The sequence below is a fragment of the Hyperolius riggenbachi genome, chromosome 4, assembly GCF_040937935.1.
Source record: "Hyperolius riggenbachi isolate aHypRig1 chromosome 4, aHypRig1.pri, whole genome shotgun sequence".
In the NCBI taxonomy this organism is placed as follows: Eukaryota; Metazoa; Chordata; class Amphibia; order Anura; family Hyperoliidae; genus Hyperolius; species Hyperolius riggenbachi.
Window position 1 is genome coordinate 189,717,972 of NC_090649.1, and position 21,812 is coordinate 189,739,783.

At 45.2% G+C, this 21,812-nt stretch overlaps 1 protein-coding gene across 12 annotated transcripts in view; it reads right to left on the bottom strand.

Moving 5' to 3' along the window:
• The window catches only part of DLG1 (discs large MAGUK scaffold protein 1), a 283,639-nt gene extending 265,706 nt beyond the window's left edge, over positions 1–17,933 (bottom strand). For 9 of the 12 annotated variants that reach the window (XM_068281144.1, XM_068281133.1, XM_068281132.1 and 6 more), the window contains exon 1: positions 17,385–17,933. In XM_068281144.1, the coding sequence (XP_068137245.1) occupies positions 17,385–17,403 (19 nt within the window). In that variant the 5' untranslated portion in view covers positions 17,404–17,933. The remainder of the gene's footprint in view (positions 1–17,384) is intronic. The other 3 variants (XM_068281135.1, XM_068281134.1, XM_068281129.1) reach the window with 1 other exon arrangement.
• Positions 17,934–21,812: the final 3,879 nt, after the last annotated feature.

Below are 21,812 nucleotides of genomic sequence, written 5' to 3' on the forward strand. Positions count from 1 at the left end.
AAAACCAGAAATCGGCCAATTCTAGAATTGGCCGGTCGTTTCTAGAACTGGCCGATTTGACGTCGGCCAAAGTCCAAAATGCTGGGAATTTCTGACATTGGCCGGCCAGTTCTAGAAAACGGACAAAGTCAGTCGGCCAAAGTCCAAAACGCACAAATCCCAGAACATCCCGGGTCCTGTCCAGCACCATGAATGGCACTCGGAACTTCCTCTCTGCTCTGAAAGTGATACAAATTCTGCAATAAGTGTGTCTACATCCTGCTTTCTTGAGAGCGAATTGTTAACATCCTGTGTTTTTAAATTAAAGCAGACCAAAACCAAACGGTTAGGGGGAGGTCTTTGCTGGGTGCTTTGCGTGGTTGGAGGGGGGGGGCAGATTTGTATGGCTGGGGGTGGGCTTTGCTAGGTGCCTTTTAGGCTGGGGGTGCTTTGCTGGGCTGGGGGGGGGGGGCTTTTCTGGAGGTTGCCTGCGTTACTTTGACCTCCGATCAGGGCGACCAAAGAGGCGGAGAGAGGTAGCGCGCACACTACCCGCCCGGACTTATACACTTCATATGCGGAAGTGTTCAATGATGTCATTTCTGCATTGAAGGGTTTGCGTCCTGCGGGTCACGTGTGAGCTGACTCTCTCCGCCTCTCTGGTCGCCCTGATTGGGAGTCTGGGCAGCGGAGGGGGGAGGAGCGATGAGCGGGGCTTCCTGGTGGCATGGAGCGGTGAACAAAACTTTGGGTCTTGGCCGGCCACGTTAAGTCACAACACGTTCTGGCCGACCAAAGTCCGAAATGCATGCCCATTTTGCACACTGGTCGGATTAGCCGGCCACTTTGCATTCTGACCGGCCAGAACCCGAAGTGGCCAGACTTCGGGTTCTGGCCGTAACATATATATAAAATTGGGAAGAATGAAATAAAAGAAATGGAAAGAGATGCAAACTCACTTTATTGAATATTTTACAAAATACAGTAGATAAGCTTCATTTAAAAACAAATACAAAATAACACTGCCATCATATTCTAAACAAACAGTGCCATGTAGCCTCTAAAGCCCAATCTACACGATACGATTCTTTGTGCGATTAGATTACGATTCTATTTACGATACAATTAAATCCGACACGTCCGATCAGGATTCAATTCAATTTGATTGCAAAACAATGGCAAATTGAATTGAATCGAATCCCGATTTAACAAAGCTATAATGAATGTGAACCTACAACTGATTCCTCCGGAATAATGGAGAGATTTCATGCAGTTTAGAAAAAAAAATTAAAAAAAAAATCTTCTGGAGGTACTATAATATGCAGGCTTATGTGTATTAAGAATTTTTTTTTTTTTTTTTTTTTTTTTTTAAATCCATCGATCATACATAGACACACAGTGGTCAATTAAGTGTGTACTGATACTAATTACATCTAATACTAGAACATGAAAATGAGCCAATAAAAATCAGCAGATAAAAGATTTTATTTGTCCAATTTCTAGATGCATTAACATAAAAACCAGGAGTTAGCTCACCTGGTAACGACATTTTAAGTAACACTCCAGGACAGGTACACATTGAGACTTGGCTCCTCCCAGGAACAGGAAATATCCTTCAGCCTCTCTATAAATTAAAGATGGACCCCAGGTCAGGCAGTATAATATCAAGTAACAGGAACAATATACTAAACCTAACCTCCTAATATTACATTTTCAAACATATAACATAACATGTATATCATGCAATATTTGATATATATGGGGGTGGGTACCCCCACCTGTCCTGGAGTGTTACTTAAAATGTCGTTACCAGGTGAGCTAACTCCTGGTTTTTCCAATAACACTCCAGGACAGGTACACATTGAGATGATAAGCAAGAAATCAATCACCAACCTCAGGGTGGGCTAACTGCCCTTAGGACAGTTCTTCCGAAATCCTGATCGGTCTCCGTTAGCCGATCCAGTCGATAGTGCCTCATGAAGGTTCCCAGGTTCTTCCAGGTCGCCGCCTTGCAGATGTTCAATGGTGACGTACCTGCCCTGTAAGCCCACGTAGTTGCGGCTGCCCTGGTGGAATGGGCCCTCAAGTTCACTGGAGGCTCTTTACCCATGATCTTATATGACTCTATGATGCAATCTTTGATCCACTTGGCTATGGTTTTTGTGGATGCTTTTAATCCTTTGGATTTACCTGCATAATTGACGAATAATGAATCCGACTTCCTGAATTCTTTGACTTTTTCCAGGTAGATTAATAAATTCTCCCGCACATCCAATCTATGTTGTTTAGTCTCCTTTTCTGTTTTTGGATCCATACAGAAAGAAGGTAAAATTATCTCCTGTGTTCTATGGAACATGTCTCCTACTTTTGGTAGGAATTCAGGGCTTGTTCGGAGTACAACACGATCATTAAAAAATGAACAGTACGGTTCTTTGTGTGACAGAGCTTGGAGCTCACTTATGCGTCTAGCAGACGTGATCGCTACTAAAAACACAGTTTTTAGCGTACACATTTTAAGAGAATCTTCCTCAAATTCCCTAGATGTTAATGCCTGCAGGACCAATGACAGATCCCATTTAGGAAATTGTCTTACTGTTATTGGTCTATTTCTTTCAATTGATTTTACAAATCTAATTATAAGTGGATCTAGTGCTAATTTCTTGTCTAAATAAACTGATAGTGCGGATATCTGGACCTTAATAGTGCTTAAGGCCAATCCTTTTTCCACTCCCTCCTGCAGAAATTCTAAAATTGTTGCCATTTCTGTCGATTGGAAGTTTGATTTTTCTAACCATAAAATAAAAGTTTTCCAGTATTTCTGGTAAATAAGGCGAGTATTTTCTTTTCTACTCTTTAGTAAAGTATTTACTACTCTGGTTGACAGTCCTTTACTCTCAAGGACTGCCCTTTCAGAAACCACGCTGTAAGTTTCCATCTTTCCAGGTTTAATACAGCTTGGCCCTGTACCCGTATCATATCCTCTGATACCGGTATTTCCCATGGTTGTGTAACAAGCATTGACAGGAGAAGTGGAAACCACGATCTCCTGGGCCAGTTTGGGGCAATCAATATCATTTGACACTGTGATCTCAACAATTTTTGGAGCACTATGGGAATCAGATTCAGTGGAGGGAAAGCATACAGTATGCTTTGATCCCAATTCTGAGCCAGAGCGTCTATTGCCATTGGTTTGTCCATCACATTTAGGGAATAGAACTGCTTGCATTTCCGGTTCGACCTGTTTGCAAAGAGGTCTATTTGTGGTTGTCCCCACTTGCTCACTATAAATTCGAACAACTTCTGGTTGAGTGACCATTCTGTGTTCGTGGTCTGCACCCTGCTCAGCTGATCTGCTAGAACATTCAATTCCCCTTTTAGATGTACTGCTGTTAATGAGAGGAAATTGTGTTCTGCTATTTCTAGAATCTCCAGCGTTAGGAACAATAACTTCTTGGACCTGGTTCCTCCCTGGCGATTTAGGTATGAAACTACTGTTGAGTTGTCTGATTGAACTTGTACGTGAGATGACTCTAGAAGATGCATCGTGCTCATTATTGCCATTTTCACGGCCATCAACTCTCTGAAATTTGATGACTGTTCTACCATTGAGTGATTCCATAGTCCCTGTACTTGAACCTTGTTCACATGGGCTCCCCAGCCTGATTGGCTTGCGTCTGTCGTCAAGATCCTTTGTATCGGTATGGACCATAGTCTGCCCTGTGTGAGATGTTGCGGTATCTGCCACCACCTTAGACTGTCTTTTATGTGTGGTTCCACTGTCACTGTACTGTCTAGAGTGTTTTGTTGTTTGTTCCAATTGGATAACATCCATGATTGTAGAACTCTTGTGTGCATTAGCGCCCACTGGATCGCTGGTGCCACCGAGGATAGAAGACCTAGCAGTTGCATAATCTGTCTGATCTTTATTGTCTGATAGGTATTGAATTTTTCCACCTCGGACATTATCTTTTGTACTTTCTCCTGTGGGAGAAGAATCCTCTGTTGTACTGAGTCTATAATGAACCCTAGGAACAGAATGTTCTGTGTTGCCGTGAGTTGTGACTTGTCCTTGCTCACAATCCAGCCTGCCTGCTGCAGTTGTTTCAGTACAGTTTGTTTGTGTTCCTCTAGATCTACCAACGTTCTTGCCACTATTAACAGGTCGTCTAGATAAGGAATGACGATAATACCCTGTCTGTGTATGGCCCCTATCAGCTCTCCCATGACTTTGGTAAAAATTCTTGGGGCTGATGTTATGCCAAATGGGAGGCAGCGGAACTGCAGATGCTGAATCCTTCCCTCCATCTCCACTGCGAACCTTAGGAATTTTTGCGATTCTAGCTCTATTGGTATATGCCAATATGCGTCTTGTAGATCTATGCTTGCCATGAAGCCATGTGGTATCAGTAGATTCTTTAATGAGTAAATTGACTCCATTCGGAACCTTTCGTATTTTATGTATGGATTTATGGGTTTTAGGTTTAGAATTATTCTGTACTTTCCGGAAGGCTTCTGAACCAGAAAAATCTTTGAGTAGAAGCCTTCGCCTCTTTGTGTCACTGGCACTACTGATACCACATGTCTGTCCAGCATATCTGTAATAATTTCTTTTAATGCTGTCTGATGTTGAGGCAAACTCAGCGGCTTGGTCACTACAAATTTTCTTGGCGGTTTTGTTTGAAAAACAACATGATAACCTCTTTTTATTATTAAGATTTAGAATAAAAGGGCTCTTTGTTATAGTTTTCCAATGTGGAAGGAAATAGCCCAACCTTCCCCCCACTTTCAATTCGTCATTGTTTGCTTTGTGTGATAGGGGTTCTGAAACTCGGCCCTGGTTTCCTTTGATCTTTGTTGAAGGACCATGTACGTCTTTTATTTTGGTTATCAGGTCTGTCTGCTTGTCTGTTTTGACGAAAAAATCTCTTTCCTGCTTTAAACTGTTTCTTTTTTGGAAAGGATTTTTTCTTGTTGGCAGTTCTTTCCAGGACTTCATCTAACTCTGGCCCAAAAAGAGTATCTCCTACTACTGGAATAGAACATACTCTGTTTTTTGAAGCCATACTCCCATGCCAGGTCTTGATCCACAGATTACGTCTGGCCACGTTAGATATACCTGCTGCCTTGGCTGTTAACCTAATAGATTCCGAGGCTGCGTCAATAATGTAAGCTACCGCTTTATGCATAACTGTCATTGAGTTAATTAGCTGATCTTTAGGCATATCCTTATTAATATTATCTTCCAACTGCTGCATCCATAATGCTAGCATTCTTGCTACACAAGTTGTAGCAGTAGATGGTCTGAAATTTGCACAAATAGCAGGCCATAATCTTTTTAGGGCATACTCTATCTTTTTATCAGATTGATCCTTAAGATAACCCAAATCTTCAAACGCAAGTTCATCATCCTTGTTTACTTGTGAGAAAGCAGAGTCTAATATGGGACTCTTGTCCCACATTTTACAATCTTCCTCAGAGAACGGAAAGCGTCTTTTAAATCCTCTCGACATAAATAGTTTATCTGGGTTTTTCCACTGGCTTGTTATTAGATTTTTGGTAGATTGATGTACAGGGAAATTCAACTCTTGTGCGCTTTCCATGCCTTCGTACAATTTGTCATGCAATGATACTGTCTCAGTAATAGTCTTATTTAGATTTAAATCTTCATATATAGCTGATAACAACATTTCTGTCTCTGCCACAGGAAATTTAAATTTTGACGGTTTGTTTTCTATTTCCTGTGCTTCTGTAGAACTTGCAGAGACCTCCTCATTCTCACTAATTTCCTCTTCATCTGAAACAATAACAGGCCTGTTTGTTTTACTAGTAGCTTTTTTGGGGATTACTATTTCAGACTCTTTAGGCTGAGTGGGTTGATCAGCTTGTGTCGGAGCGTCGGGCTTAAGGGGTACCGACGTAGCTTTAAATTCTTTTAATGTATCTTTTAAATCCTGTCTCAGAGCTTGAATATCTCTCTGAGACGCTGATTCATGCTTCATAACTTTATAAGTGCAATCCTTGCATAATAATTTAGTTGATGCAGGATTCACTTTCACATTGCACACAGGGCACCGTTTTGAGGGCTTTGCAGGGTCAGGTACATTTGCTGTAGTGCCCCGTCCTGGTTCCTGCTCTACCTCCGACATTCTCCTCGCTGCGTGAGACGCCGTGTGCAGAGAACTCCGGGCGGCTACCCCTCTTCATCCGGCGCACAGGTAGTGACGTCACGCGACCCGGAAGTAATTCCGTAGGTTGCGGCCGGAGGACTTCCGCACTCTGCCTCCGCTATGCGCATCCTCCGGACGTCCTCCACCTTGCCGCTGCCTCCGCATGACGAGTCCTCGGGGCAGCCCTTCCTGAAGCGGAACCATCTTTGCAAACCAGGCCGACCAACAGGGCTATAGTCCACTGGGAGCGACGCATCAAAAGCACAAACCCACAGGTACTCCACAGGGTAAAACGGACCTCCTTTCTATCCAGGCCCGCTTCAGTGCCAACATATCCCTAGCCACCCAGGCTCTCCGGGACAGCGAGCACACATAGAGAGACCTGGTTCCTGGACCAGGAAATATCCAATACTGCCTGACCTGGGGTCCATCTTTAATTTATAGAGAGGCTGAAGGATATTTCCTGTTCCTGGGAGGAGCCAAGTCTCAATGTGTACCTGTCCTGGAGTGTTATTGGAAAAAAATGCATCAATTCAGAAATATTAGCATATCACTGACCATGCTCAAAGCAAACTGGTGCCTGTTGGGCATGGCACAGACCAGAGGTTAGCAGACAGTGGGGCTACATATTTTTAGAATATGGGTAATGAGGTGAAAAAATTTAGTTGAGATTCTAGGTCTATAGGAATGAAGACATCGGACCCATTAACACAGAGTTTGTTGAGCAGTATAGGAAGTACCGTAATCACAGAATGCTATCCTTTCCATCCATACCCAGGCAGTGGTTGACTGCCCTACATCAAATTCATTTTCACGGTGGAGGGAACAGCAAGGTCTGGCTCACACTGCAAGAGCTTTTTTAGCGCTAGATATTTGAAAAGCTCTTGCTAATGCAATGCTATGGGTGACTTTTATAAAGTTACATTGCTCAAGTGAGATCACAGAGTTACATTAGAGCTTTTAAAAATCACAAGCGCTTAGAAAAAGCTCTTGCAGTGTGAACCAGCTCTAAGGCCTTGTTCACATCATACACGCTTCCATGTGCATTTGGGAGCGCAAGAACAGCAGAAGATCATAGCCAGTCCTTCTGCCATTCACAGCTACTGAGCTGCGCAGCAGTACGATGCGCTGTGATGCGCTTGCGTACTGCTGCCTGCATTTTGCCTGGCCACAATAGCAGCATAGGGGGCGATATACAGGCTGGGAACGCGAACAATCACTCGCGTTCCCATGCCTGTCGGCCGGTGACGGCGAAACCGGAAGTCGCCGCCGGCGGGTCCTGGGACATCGGAGCGGAGCTGCGAGGGCACCGATCGTCTGCTGGGGGCTGAGGGAAGCCCCAGGTGAGTTCATCTCATTTTTTTAGGTGACTTAAGGTTCGCTTTAAGCTTTGTTTCCATATGTGCGCTTCTGTTCGCTTTTTATCAGCACATCAAGGTTACAGATTGATACATGTTGCTGAAAAGCGGACAGAAGCGCACAGATGGAAACGAGGCTTAAGGGGCCAAACCCCCTAGCAGCCTTTTCTAAGCGCTAGTGATTTGAAAAAGATGTTGCTAATGCAATGCTATGGGGGATTTTCATAAAATCACATCGCTCAAGTGGGATCACACCCATTGCATTACATTAGCAAGAGCTTTTCAAATCACAAAGCGCTCAGAAAAACATTCCTAGTGGGTTCCAAGCCTAAGAGTTGCTAACCTAATAAGCCTTAAAGGACAACTTAATTGAGAAGGATATGGAGGCTGCCATATTTATTTCCATTTAAAAAGAGTTATCAGGGGAAAAGGATAAAATAAGTGGCACTTACCGGGGGCTTCCTCCAGCCCCAAGCTCCCAGCATGTCCCTCTCCGCAGCTCTCCCCGCAGCCATTCGCCGCAGGTCCGTCCCGGTCCTCATTGATGAAGTCAGGGCGACCTCCAGGTGGGTCAATCACCGCCACATGGGCCGGAACGGACTGCGCAGGTGCAGAACTATTGCGCCTGCGCAATCAGCTCCGGCCCACGTGGCGGTGATTGACAGCGCCGCTCGCGCAGTACAGGCCAACCTGGAGGTCGCCCTGTCGTCATCGGCGGGGACCGGGACTGACCTGCGGCGAACGACTTCGGGAAGAGCTGCGGCAAGGGACATACTGGGAGCTTGGGGCTGGAGGAAGCCCCTGGTAAGTACCACTTATTTTATCCTTTTTCCCCTGATGACTCATTTAAGCAATCCCAGTTGCTAGGCAACTGCTGATCCTCTGCCTCTAATACTTTTAACCATAGTCCTTGAACAAAGGATGCAGCAGATCAGGTGTTCCTGACACCATCTTTAGATCTGACTGGATTAGCAGAATGCTTGTTTCTGGTGTGATTCAGACACTTGTGCAGCCAAACTGACCAGCCCATCTGCCAGGCAACTGGTATTGCTAAAAAAAGGGGGGGGGGGAAATTATGTCAGCCTCCACTTCAGTAGGCCTTTAAAAAGGGATCTGAGCACTACATTTCATTTTGAAAAGAATTTAAACAAACCTTCCCCAAGGGAGGTTTAGTAGTGGAGCTGGCATTTACTTACCTTCTCTGTCCCTTGCTGCAGAATCCCGCTCATTTTTCATATGTCCCCAGCCTTACAATAGTTGTCTGGGATGCGTGATGCATGCCAGGAGATGCAGCTCCCATTGATGTGGGAATTACATGTACTAGCAAGTATCTCAAGACCCTAGCATGCACTGTGTAGCCGAGGATATACGAAACCACTTACGGAATCTGCAGCCAGGGACAGAGAACATGGAGGCTTCCATATGGAGACGGGGAGCTATGGAGCAGCCCCCATAGGCAAGTAAATGTCTGCTCCAGAGTACATTCTCTCTCCCCCCCCCCCCCCCCCCCAGGGTCAGTGTTTCTTTAAAGAGACTAACAAAATGTTCAGCCTCATTTCTTCTATCCTATAAGTTCCTATACCTGTTCTAATGTGGTCTGTCTTACTGCAGCCTTTCCTAGTTGCGCAGTGGCTGTATTATCTCTGTTATATAATCTAATCTTCTTTCCTTTGTCAGCTTTGTCAGGCTCAGGCAGGAATGTGCTTCCCTGCTTGTGATAGGCAGAAGCTATACACACCCTCTCCACACCCCCTCCAGGCTCTGTATGAGTCACAGACTGAGCTTCTCGTAGCCTATCACATGCTGGTTAGCTGCCCTGTTTTTTGTTTGTAAGTGGCAGAAAAAGCACAGAGGGGCACAGAAGAACATAATGAATAGAATGGTATGCTTTTTATTGTAAGAATTTTAGAGTACAGTTCTCTTTAAGGAAAGTGCTTTCCTGTTGCTGCACTTACAGTAGGACCCTCAAACAAGTTGCATCAAAACCACTGGCCATTATTGGATGGCCACCCTCTTAGAGAGCTAATTACATGGCAGAAACCTACCAGAAATGTTAGAGCTCAGCCTACCAGAGGAGGTGAAGCCAAAATGTGTAACTCGAAACAAAATAGTTTTAAAGTGCATATGCAGAGTCCCCCCCCCCCCCCCCCCCACAACAGCAGGGGATGCATCTGCATCTGGTCACAGCTCCGTGACACAAAGAAAGCAGCAGTATTATCGCTAAGGGTAATCTTACAAATGCAAAACTCAATTTTGAATGTTTCAGAACAGAAACAAGCTTTACACATTCAGGCCACGGCAAAGGGAGCTAATTCACTCATCACCGCCTCTGCACTCCACGCCACGTTACATCACTTGGATACTTCCTCCTTCACAGTTGGAAGGAGAAAACAGAGTGATCGAAATCCTTCTATAAAGTTCTACAAAGTTCAAGTACAAACCAATTCGCTTCCCTTGAGAGTTACTATTTTCTTTAATTTCAAACACATCAGAACTGCAGAAACAGCTTCTGTAAACATGTTTGCACTGCAAGCAAATGCCAGGATTAGTGTCAGACCATGCTGTGCATTTGTGACAAGTAAATGAAAGGCGAGAGACTATACAGAACATGAGTAACTGGCAAGTATAAAGCAGAATGCAAATTGGCAGATACAAGAGTTTTACTACTTCAGGAAATGAAAGAGGAAGATTTTGCTGACGAGTTGTACTACAGTCCCACTGACCCATACTTACCTGCAGCAGCAGTGTATTCAGCAAACCAAATCAATGTACAAATACTGTAATTGATCATGTCACACTTTTTAAATTAAATTATTCAAGCAACAGTAAGTGACTTTTTGGCATACGAGAGATAACGGCGCTGGAGACTTGGGCGCAGGATTCAGCGGGTATATGGCTGATCCTGCTGCCGCACAAGTCCTGGCCGTATTAAATACTATTCCCCCTCCAGGCCGCCATGGATAGTGGGGAATGAAACAATTGCTGGAAGCCGAATTATGTTTTAAAAGTAAACTTCAGCGCCGTCTTCTGACGGCGCTTAAGTTACTCCCTGCGCCTGCTATAGCCGTAATTCTTATTACGGCCTATGGTGGCGCCGGCTGCACCCAAATCTCCTGCGATGCGCCCAAATCTCCTGCAATGGTTTCAGCGTGTTCTGACTTTTTGACGTGCGGCTAAAGGCAGTGAGTTAACCACCTGTCAGAAACTGCCGTTCACTGTCCAGGGGCTTTCTAGCACATGGCATGGGCAGTGGACAGGCACCCCCTTTCTAGAATTTCATCTGAGCACAGTTGTTGCCATCCCCAGATGCAACAAGAGAAGATTTTTGGCCGCCAGGTAACACCACCGCACGTTGGGTTACCAAATGCTACCATTCAGTTCCATGTTACTGTAGCCGCTGTTCAGCCACACATTAAAAAAAAAATGCTCAAGTACCGTCTTTCCCTGAAAATAAGACAGTGTCTTATACTAATTTTTGCTCTAGAAGATGTGCTAGGGCTTATTTTCAGGTGATGTTGTCTATTTCTATTCGGAAGTGTTCTCAGCAGAACATTTTCTGTTCCTTTGTACTGTGATGTTCATGGATTTGAAAGTATGCTACTGTACTGATCAGGCACCTGCCCTGTCTTCCCTGCACACAGCTGATAACCTTGCTGTGTGCTGAGATGACAGGACCGGTGCCCAATCTGTACTGCACCCACTGTGTCCCAGCTTGCTGGCCGACCTCTTCCTCCTGTGCAATCTACTGATCAGGCACCTGCCCTGTCTTCCCTGCACACAGCTGATAAACTTGCTTTGTGCAGGATGACAGGTTCAGTGCTGATTGGCACTGCACCACTGTGTCCCCACTTACTGGCTGCCTTTTCCTCCTCTAACTTCTGCTAGGGGTTATTTTAGGGGTAGGGCTTATATTTCAAGCATACTCAAAATTCCAGCTAGGCCTTATTTTCAGGGTAGGACTTATTTTCAGGGAAAGAGGGTATTAAGGTACAGTGTGTGCCTTCAAGGCCCACATAACTTTCAGTGTCCTCAGTTGTCTTATTAGGACCTACTTGGTCCACGAAATAAGCTGTAAAAAAAACAATAAAAAAAAAAATAAATAAAAATCTAATACTGAAAATGACAAGAAGCAGACCTAGTTAGTGTTGGTCTATTCATCTCCTCCCATTACAATAATTTACCAGTCATTTCCAGCTGCATTCCTGACCCTGTGCACCCCTGATCATACGATACCTGAGCTGTGCATGCTTAGTACTACACTGCACAACTTGTGAACTGAGTAAAAAGACCATGCACAAGCACTGCTATTGCTAGACCTGACCCAGAAATAGTATTAGGGTCAGCGCCAGTTTAAGTGACACATGAGCACACATTCATGACCAGTCAAAGTACAAAAGTTGAACAACTGATAAACTTATCAATGCTGTTCCACAAATTTTCTTCCAGGACAAACTCTCCTAGAAAAACAATTTTATGCACATGCATTTTAAATGTCAATTTTTCACGATAGTGGTCCCATCAGCAAGGTCAACTTTAACCACTTGAGAACCGCAGGCTTACACCCCCCTAGTGACCAGGCTATTGTTTGCAATTCGGTGCTCTGAAGCTTTAATAGCTCGCTGCAGAGTCATACAAATTAGCTCACAGGTGAATCCCCCCCCCTCCCTTTTTCTGCCCACCAACATAGCTCAGAGCCTCCCCAGGGGACAGCAGAGTGACACGACTGTCCCCAGTACAGCGCTGCAGTAGATCGCGGCGTGGAACAATGTATATAGACATCGGTTTAGCCGTCTAACAGTCTGCTAGCGGCGATTGCCGCTAGTAGACTGATGACAAGCGGGGACGCGTGTGCAATCACCTGGAATGTCCGCCCACCGCTCTTGACGACCTTCAGCATTATAAGGTCCTGGGGCTGACACCTTCCCGACGCCTTTCGGCATTAGGCAGTCGGGAAGGGGTTAATAAAGGGTTTTCTTTTTCATTTTCTCAGTATAAAGTAGAATCCCTTTATAGTAAGCTCCAAGGGACCAGGAAAACTAGTTTACGTCAATAGAAGTTTACTATATCAGAATTGGTTACACATTGTATATTAACTACTTGCCAAACGCTCCACGCCGACAGGCGTGAACGACTTTCACTGGGGCTAGCAAGATATTGCGAGTGCCGATGCACGCGCATCTCTGCTTGCAAGATAGCCGCTAGGAGACTGTTAAGGCTCATACACACGGTGCACAACTGTCGCCACAAACACGTGGCACGTGCATGTTGCGGCGACAGGTCCTCCGTGTGTATGAGGCGTGCGCCACGAACTGTCGCTACTCAGAGCTGTCGTCAGGCGATTGACTTGGCCAATCGCCGGCAACAGCTGTCGCAGCAACCGTCACTAGTCCGCCACGCGTACTGCGTTTGTATGTGCAGACTAGTGACAGCAACCCACAGCTAGAAGGGAGCTTCCGGCGGGTGGCCGAACCTGCGGTGACAGCTTCTGCCACATCTCTGCCTGTCATGTAGACAGCTGTCGCGCACACGTATCCTGTGTGCTAGCAACAGCTACAACGGTGCCTCGTGTGTATGAGGCTTTACAGCGCTGCGATCTAAGGTACCGCTGTACTGGGGACAGCCGTGTGACATGGCTGTCCCCCGGGAAGCTGGAGAGCGATCGGCTCTTATAAGCTGAAGCCTATAGCAGCCCTGCAGCAAGCCTTAAAGCTGCAGTGGCCCAATTTAAGAAAAATGGCCTGGTCTTTAGGGGAGGGTTTAACACAGCGGTCCTCAAGTGGTTAATACAGACACGTTTGCTGCGACCTGAGGACTGAGTTTACTATATCCAGAGGTTTACTATATCTGAGTTTACTTTCAAGAGAGTCTCCTGTATACAGTATAATCTTGTTACAGTGAACTCCAAGGGACCAGGAAAAGTGGTTTACTATATCAGAAATTGTCCTAGAAATAGCCCGGCGTGCTTGTGGTACATTCTCTGCTGCAAAGGAGCAACTCTGTCCTCCCACTGGAGGGACAGCACAAGCACATTTGGTGGACTACAAGGTCAAGTATACCTTAGGGCTGCATAGCCAGGCTGGACAAATCACTGGTACAGTATCCAGGGCTCCTTCAAAATTGCAGCCGTCACTGAATAGAAGCAGCCACTCGCTTCCTGTGAGTGGCTCTGATATGTCTGTGCGGGGTCTTGCAGCATGTGTCCTGCAAAACTTTCTGCACTTGAGCCAATCATGAAGCCTCTCTTCAAAATGCAGCCAATCATAATAAGCCCCTCACATCTGTAATGCGAATGGCCCTGATGATTTAACGGGCAGGACTTACCACTCTACTCTGCACTCTCCTTAGTTTGCAGCGAGTAGGCCCACTCTGATCTGCACTACAAGTGAATTTAGCCTTTACTGCGCTCCACATGCTACCAACAGCATCATCGCTGACAAGGGAAGAGATACGTGGGAGTGCGTACAATCCCACTGGAGGACTGTGACAATACTTTTATCATGATTGCAAAGTGGAAGTGGTAACACTGCATCTTTTATTTATGTTCACATTATACCCAAATTTTGCTGAGGCTGCGTATCTGTACAGTACTGTTTATCCAACACCGATGCCATTCTTGCCTTACAAATCTTATCAGGCATCAACTCACTTGTAACCAACCTGAAGAGAGCAGCCAACCACGGCTTTCCCACTGACATATGACACATGCACCCCCTACTTTTTACTATATCTAGAGTCAGCATCATGTAGGGGCTAAAAAAACAGGTTTACTACAACAGAAGTTTTATTATATCAAAGTTTACTATACTACACGTTGCTCCCATAGACTTATTATGGAGACTGGCCAGGACCTGGAGAGGTAGTTTACTATGCCCAAATGTTTACTATATCAGTTTACAATAATGAGGTTACACTGTACATATTGATCAGTTTTATGGCATTTATACCTTAAAGAGACTCCGTAACAAAAATTGCATCCTGTTTTTTATCATCCTACAAGTTCCAAAAGCTATTCTAATGTGTTCTGGCTTACTGCAACACTTTCTGCTATCACAGTCTCTGTAATAAATCAATGTATCTTTCCCCTGTCAGACTTGTCGGCCAGTGTCTGGAAGGCTGCCAAGTTCTTCAGTGTTGTGGTTCTGCTATGAACTCTCCCTTTCAGGCCCCTCTCTGCACACTGCCTGTGTGATATTTAGATTAGTGCAGCTTCTCTCTGCTCTCGTATCTTTTACAAGCTGGATAAAGTGTCCTCTGAGCTGGCTGGGCTTTCACATACTGAGTAATTACAGACAAGGGCAAAGCTGTTTGCAGGAAGAAAAGAGCAGCCTGAAACTTCAGTGCATGAGAGCAGAAGGGGGAAAGAAACACACAAATGATCTCTTGAGATTCAAAAGGAAGGGTGTATACAGCCTGCTTGTGTATGGATGTATTTTGTATGTGTGGACATGCTGTACATCAACCTACTTCCTGTTTTGGTGGCCATTTTGTTTGTTTATAAACAAACTTTTTAAAACTGTTTTTAACCACTTTTAATGCGGCGGGGAGCGGCGAAATTGTGACAGAGGGTAATAGGAGATGTCCCCTAACGCACTGGTATGTTTACTTTTGTGCGATTTTAACAATACAGATTCTCTTTAAGGCTGCTTACACACTAAGACGTTACAGGCGCACGTTAGTGCGCCTGTAACGCTTCCCCAACGCACAGCAATGTAACACAAGTGGGCTGTTCACACAGCCCACGTTGCGTTACATGTAACGCTGCACGTTCTCCGGAAAGTGCAGCATGCTACGGCGTTACAGCGGCTATAGCCGCGTTAGACTGTTTGCACATGCGCAGTGGGGGGCGGAGAGGAGGCGGGGAGAGCCAGCTACAGTAGCCGCGCACATGGCTACTTAATATTCACTGCACTGGCGGCCGCTGATTGGCCGGCGGGACCACGTGATGCGGAGTGTCTCGCTCCGCATCACGTGGTCCCGCTGGCCAATCAGCGCCACTCTGGGAGACATTATAGGAATGGAGCCGCCTAACGTGGCTCACTCTACCGTCCTCACTTGCAGCACCATACGTTGTGTTAGGCGCACGTTGTGCGACCTTAACGTAGCACCTAACGCAACGTCTTGGTGTGCAAGTAGCCTTAGGGTGAAATTACAATTTTAAGCAATAGTTTAAATGATAGGTAGGTCAATCCTAAGGATTATCCCGGGCACTCATGGTGACCCAGATCCACTAGGAAAGTATAAAGGGCTAAAAGGCAAAAAAAAAAAAAAAAAAACACTTATTACAAAAGCAAAGCCAAGTATAATTTTGCCTTCTTAAAACTGAAGATTTTGCAATAATTCAGATTAGATGTAAACACAGGAGTTTAACCACATATGTGCTCCCAGCAAACCAGGAAGTAACTACACTGCAGCATTTCAGATGAACTATATAAGCTATATTCCAGCCCCCTACACGACCATTAGTCCCTTCCCCATCCTCCTCCGCTGCCTGCAGTCTTCACAATCCGGGCCGGGAACTTTGGGAGTCAGGAGGCTGCATGCGCAGTCTGGCCGCGCACACTCCATCGCGCTCCCATTGCCGGGAGAGTTCTGCACCTGTGTAGTACTGATGCGCAGAATGCTCCCGGCCACAGGAGCGTGCATGGCTGGACTGCGCACATGCCAAGTGACCGAACTAAACGGGTCAGATTTCAGAGGCTGCAGGCGGCAGTGGATGGAGATGAGGGAGCGATTAGGCTGAAGGGGGCCGGGGGAAGCCCCAGGTATGTATAAAAAATAAAATAAAAATAAATGTAAACTACATTTCCAGATCCCTTGGAGTTTACTATTAAGGAATACAAAGTAGGTGAAGTGAGAAGCACCTTAGCATGTAGAGGTGTGCCCCAATCCCGTCCCAGTGTCTCTAGGGACCACTGTAATCAAGAAGGTAAATGGATCGGCACCACCAAGGTATAATCAAAGCTCTTTTATTGAGCACAGCAGTAACAGACGCTGTTTCGGGCTAGCAAGTCCTTTCTATTTCTTTATTAAGGAATACAACTGTATGGGCAAAATATATTATTACAGTTATATGTTTCATTTTTCCTCTAGCAGAGGTTTGCAGTAAACATTTAACAGCACAAGAACTCGCTTTAAACAGGGGTACACAGAACTAAGGGGAAAAAAAAAAAATCTACCAAAACACAACAACTGCAAAAATAGAAAAGCTATGAAAAAAACTCTAGGGCTTAACCACAGGGAATTAAAAAAAAAAAAAAAACTCTAGAAGTACATTAGATAACCTAGGCTAAAGAAAGTTACAGACTGGCTAGTGGGGGGAAAAGGGGAGGGGTGTTTAAAAAAAGAAGTCAACTTTTTAACCAATCAAAGCAGGTCTTTTGTATTCATGAAAGCCAATATGCTTCAGACACACCTCTGCTTCAGTCTGCACCACAGTAAATAATGAGATCACCACAGAACCAAGAATGTTAAAAGCAAGCCAATGATCTATGTGGACAGTCATGTTTATTGGACAAACCTAATATGAAAGACTACAAAGTGAACAACTTTTTAAACCAATTAGCAATTGCACACAAAAAAAGTTGTTTTAAGGGTGTAAAGTCTTCAGCCTAACGACTGTTTCTTCTTACAGCATTTTACATAATAAATCTGTACACTTTAGGTCGTGCCTGTTTATAATCGCCTTTATTAACAACTCTGCTAAAAAAAATATAAACATGTATTTATAACATTAGGCAGAACTTGCAGAAAACAACTCCCAATGAATGACACCCACGCAGATAAACTTCCTGCAACAACACTGCAGCATCCTGGGAGATGCAGCCTGTGAAAGGAGCACTCGCTGGGATGTGTCTCAGAAAGGAAAGAAAGTAACACACACCTTGCTTCCTGACAGGCATGGTGCCACCCCCGCCGCACACACACCAACAGGCTGCCAGCAGGACCCCTCAGCAGGAGACACCACGATACAGTAATGCTCGGCTTCCAGAACTGCCCCACCTCCCCGAGCAGGAGGACACCGACAGCTTTCCTCCACCCCCCACAGCCGGGCAGTGAGAGAGCCCTGCGCTATGCGGGATGTCTCCCCCGGGACTGTACCACGCACTCCTGAAGGGAGGTTCCCAGGCGGTTCCCTTCTCTCTTCAGCACAAGTAACGTGAGAAAGGCTCCGGCATGCGCTCGGCTTTCCTCAGCCCCGGAGCCGGGGGACACATTAGATGGAGGCACAAACTTGTTGGCAAGTTCCCGTCTCCTCCTCAGGTACTCCAAGCAGTCCCAGCTCAGGGATAAGGCAAAAAGTTACTGTCCGAGATCACCGGGTCTTTTAATTTCCTGCCCGGGGTGTCTTTTCCCTCCACTTCTTCTTCTTGTCGTCTTTCTTTCTGTCAGCTCCCCCGCCCCCACCTTCTCCTCTTCTACCTCCCTCCTCCTCTCTTCTTTCCCACCGCTCAGAAACCCAAACTTTACTCCAAAATGGCGCCCCTGAGCTTGCTAGCGCACGTCACGTGACCTCCCCTTTCCAGCCAGCGCTGCTTCCGCCAATCAGGAGTGAGCCTCGCCGGGCGGCAGCACCAGCTTCTACCTTGGCAAAGAGAGACTTCCCAGCGTATACTAGTCTTAAAGGGGGTAAAGGTGAGCGGGTGGGGTCACCCTTCACACCTTTTTAAAGCGGCATCTTCTTGTGTACGGCGCTTGCAGGGAGCTTCGGACTAGCCGCACTGTGGAGGAACAGCAGGCAGGGTTACATGATTGATGTGCGCTCTCTTTTGCACCGTGAAGAAAGAAAGCGAAGAAGTGTCTTAAAAGTTGCTAAAGAGACTTTCAAGTTACAGGGGAACAAGGTAGCCGAGCTTACCTAGTAGAGACCTCTGGCACTGTGCTGGGCGCCATCCTGTGGGGGAATTATGCAGCTTGAATGTTTCCCAGTTATTGGTTCGAATATTATACATCACTTAAAATAAAGAGAAATCAAAGAATAACTCTAACTTGTCAAATAAGGTGGGAGGTATGGTAGATGTATTGCTAATTAACTCTTATATGTGCAGTCACATTTAAAATATATCACTTTTTGAACATTTTTATTTTGGCAGCCCCATGGCAATTACCACTTCAATAGAATTGTATACAGGGATAGAATTTGCCCATATTAGGTGGACGGAATAGATGATAAAAATAATTGGGATGGATGGAGATTCTGTTTCCATCAGTGGCGTAGCTAAGCAGCTGTGGGCCCTGATGCAAGTTTTACAATGGGCCCCCCCAAGCACTTTATACATAACAATTGATACGGTGCACCAAAACCTGCCAATGGCAACTACAGTGTCAGAGGTGCAAAAAGGTGATGGGGAACAGTTTGTTATTGATTACCACTAATCAAAGTATCTATAGAAGTCATTATTATTAGCACAGGACCAATAGAGAGCTAATACTGTAGTTGAGGGAGGGGCCCTCTGCAACCCCTATTGCTACGCCCCTGGTTTCCATATACACCTTTATATCAAGGACACACTGTTGAGCAGCAGATTCCCATACCTCCCAACTTTTTGAAATGAAAAAGAGGGACACCTAAGCCACACCCCTGATCACGCCCCATCACACCTCTAATCGCACTTCCGGCACACTCCTAGCCATACATACCAAGATTTCATAAGAAAAATATGTTTTATAATTCAAACCACACCGGTCCTTTCCATCCTTGTTCATTTGCCTTCATATTAACATTTTAAAATGAATAATATATCAATTTAAAGGATGGGAATAAAGTTTAGAGTCAATCAAACAGGTTTTTTTGGCAGAGAAATATATATATATTTACATAGAAAGAGGGACAAAGTCCTGAAAGAGGGACAAATAAGGAGGGAAGAGGGACAGGGCTCCTAAAGAGGGACGGTCCCTCCAAAAGAGGGACAGTTGGGAGCTATTGATTCCCAAAATTGTTCTGGAACTCCCTAGAAGAAATTTACAGCTAGGTGTGATGTAAAGTAGCCAGGCACAATGATGGAGAGAAAGAATTGCACTTTTACATTGACCAAGACTGAGGGCCACACTGTCACACTGATAGAGACTGGGGTCCACATTGACGAGCTGTATGGCATACTTAAAATACTACCAGAGATTAGAGAGTTTTTCACCGTGACACTGATATAAACTAGGCCCACACTGTGATAATGACACACTTTGGACTACACTGATATAAATCAATAATGAGACATTGGGAACCACTGTGCCATACTGACCAGGGTACTCTGACCAAGACTCAGGCTGCACTACGACACCGAGTGGTACTGCAGTGAATTTACATCGCCTCCATGCCATGCAAAACTACTTTGGTGTTATTTCTATTAGTTGCACAGCACTAGTACATCTGTTACTTGACTTACCTCCTCTGACAGCTGTCAGTGTCCACAGTATAGAAACCCAGACATGAAAGAGAACCTGAAGGAAACCTGAAATGTTTCAATCACAAGCATCTACTTGCCCGGAAACTCCTCTAGTAGGTCATGGGCTCCATCGCAATACTCCCAGGCCTCTATTTTCCTCCTGTCAGCCCCGGTAGTCAGAGACTACACTGCATGCGTTATCCTGGCCGTGTGCCTCCTTGGTCGCAATGCTGTGGCCGGGAGTAGTGGTGACTGGCCAGCTTTGCGGGGGTCGCCACTGCTGGCAGAGGGAACCAGGAGGATGTCATGGGCAGAGTACGAGTTCAGGGGCCTGGAAGAAGGCCCAGGTAAGTTAAAATCATTTTTATTTTTTTTAGCCTTAAGTATTCCTTTAAGGCTTGTAACTTCACAAACCACTCTGACCATGAAAGTTCGACCAAGGAGGTACACAGCCAGGACCATGCATGCACAGTAGTCACCGATTCTTACTGGTGAAAAGGACAGGAGTGCACAGCCTACAGCGGGCTGAAGGACACCCCAGGTAAGTATAAATCTTTGTGATTGAAACACCTTAAAGAGAAACTTTAAGCTCAGATTGAACTGCATCCCAATAAGTAGCTGATCAAGTATGATCAAGTTGATTATCAGGGACATCTGTATGGCTGATATTGAGGTGAAACCGCTACCACCGTTCCTATTAGTGAACCTCGTTACATTGCGGGAAATGTTGTCTGTCTCCAACCACCAAGCATACAGTATATCCCTTTGCAGAATGTTCATTTTCTGAGAGTTCTATGCGCAGAGAACACCTGGCAAAACTAAAAATCTTGCCACCTGTTATAAATTTCAGAATGTATATCAGGATGAGGGAAGATATTACAATGGGCAAACACTGACTAAATACTTTATAAATGAATATTGTAAAAATTAAGCAATTTTATTCATTATCTTATTTAAACTACAGCTCCTCTTTAAGTACATTTTAAACAATACCAGTTGCCTGGCAGTCCTGCTGATATCTTTGGTTGCAGTAGTGTCTAAACCGCACACCTGAAAAAAGCATGTGGCTAATCTAGTTGGACTTGGATTAGAGCACCTGATCTGGATGCTTGTTCAGGGTCTATGGATAAAAGTACTAGAGGCTGAGATCTGCATGTCAGCCAAGCAATTTGTATAGTTTAAAAAGGAAATGAATATGTCAGCCACCATTTCCCTCTCACTTCAGGTTCCCTTTAAAGGAATACTTAAGTCATAAAAAAAATGACATTTACTCACCCGGGGCATCCCTCAACCCCCTGAAGCTGGATGGTGCCCTCGCAGCCCCGCTCCGATCGTCCTGTCCCCACCGGCGGCTACTTCCGGGTTCGGCGACAGCCGCCGACAGGCTGGGAACGCGGCTGATTCTCCGCGTTCCCAGCCGCTATATCACCCTCTATGCTGCTATAGCGTATATATATATATATATATATATATATATATATATATACGCTATAGCAGCATAGAGGGTGGGAACGCGGAGAATCAGTTGCGTTCCCAGCCTGGGAACTTAAGTATTCCTTTAAAGCCCTACTAAACTCAAAATAGAAGCTTTTACATTTTGAAAGCAATCATGTTAGTTTTATAAAACCGTTCTTGCCTGAAGGTGTACAACTTTCCATAAAAATGCTAGAACTCAGCACTGGCATGCTTCATGTTGGGAAGGTGAGGTAATAAAAACTCACTTCCTGTGAACTACAAATGTACAGCGGGCTGTGTCAACATGGTTATTGAGTAGAGTTGATCGAAATCATCGCTGACGTGTTTGCAAAAATTTCCTTGAACTTCCAACTGTTCTGCAAAGTATTGGCAAGCCAGTTTTGCAAAACCGGAATTATAATAGCCCCTATGCAGGGCCAGGACTTCCATAGGTGCAAATAGGCAATTCCTCA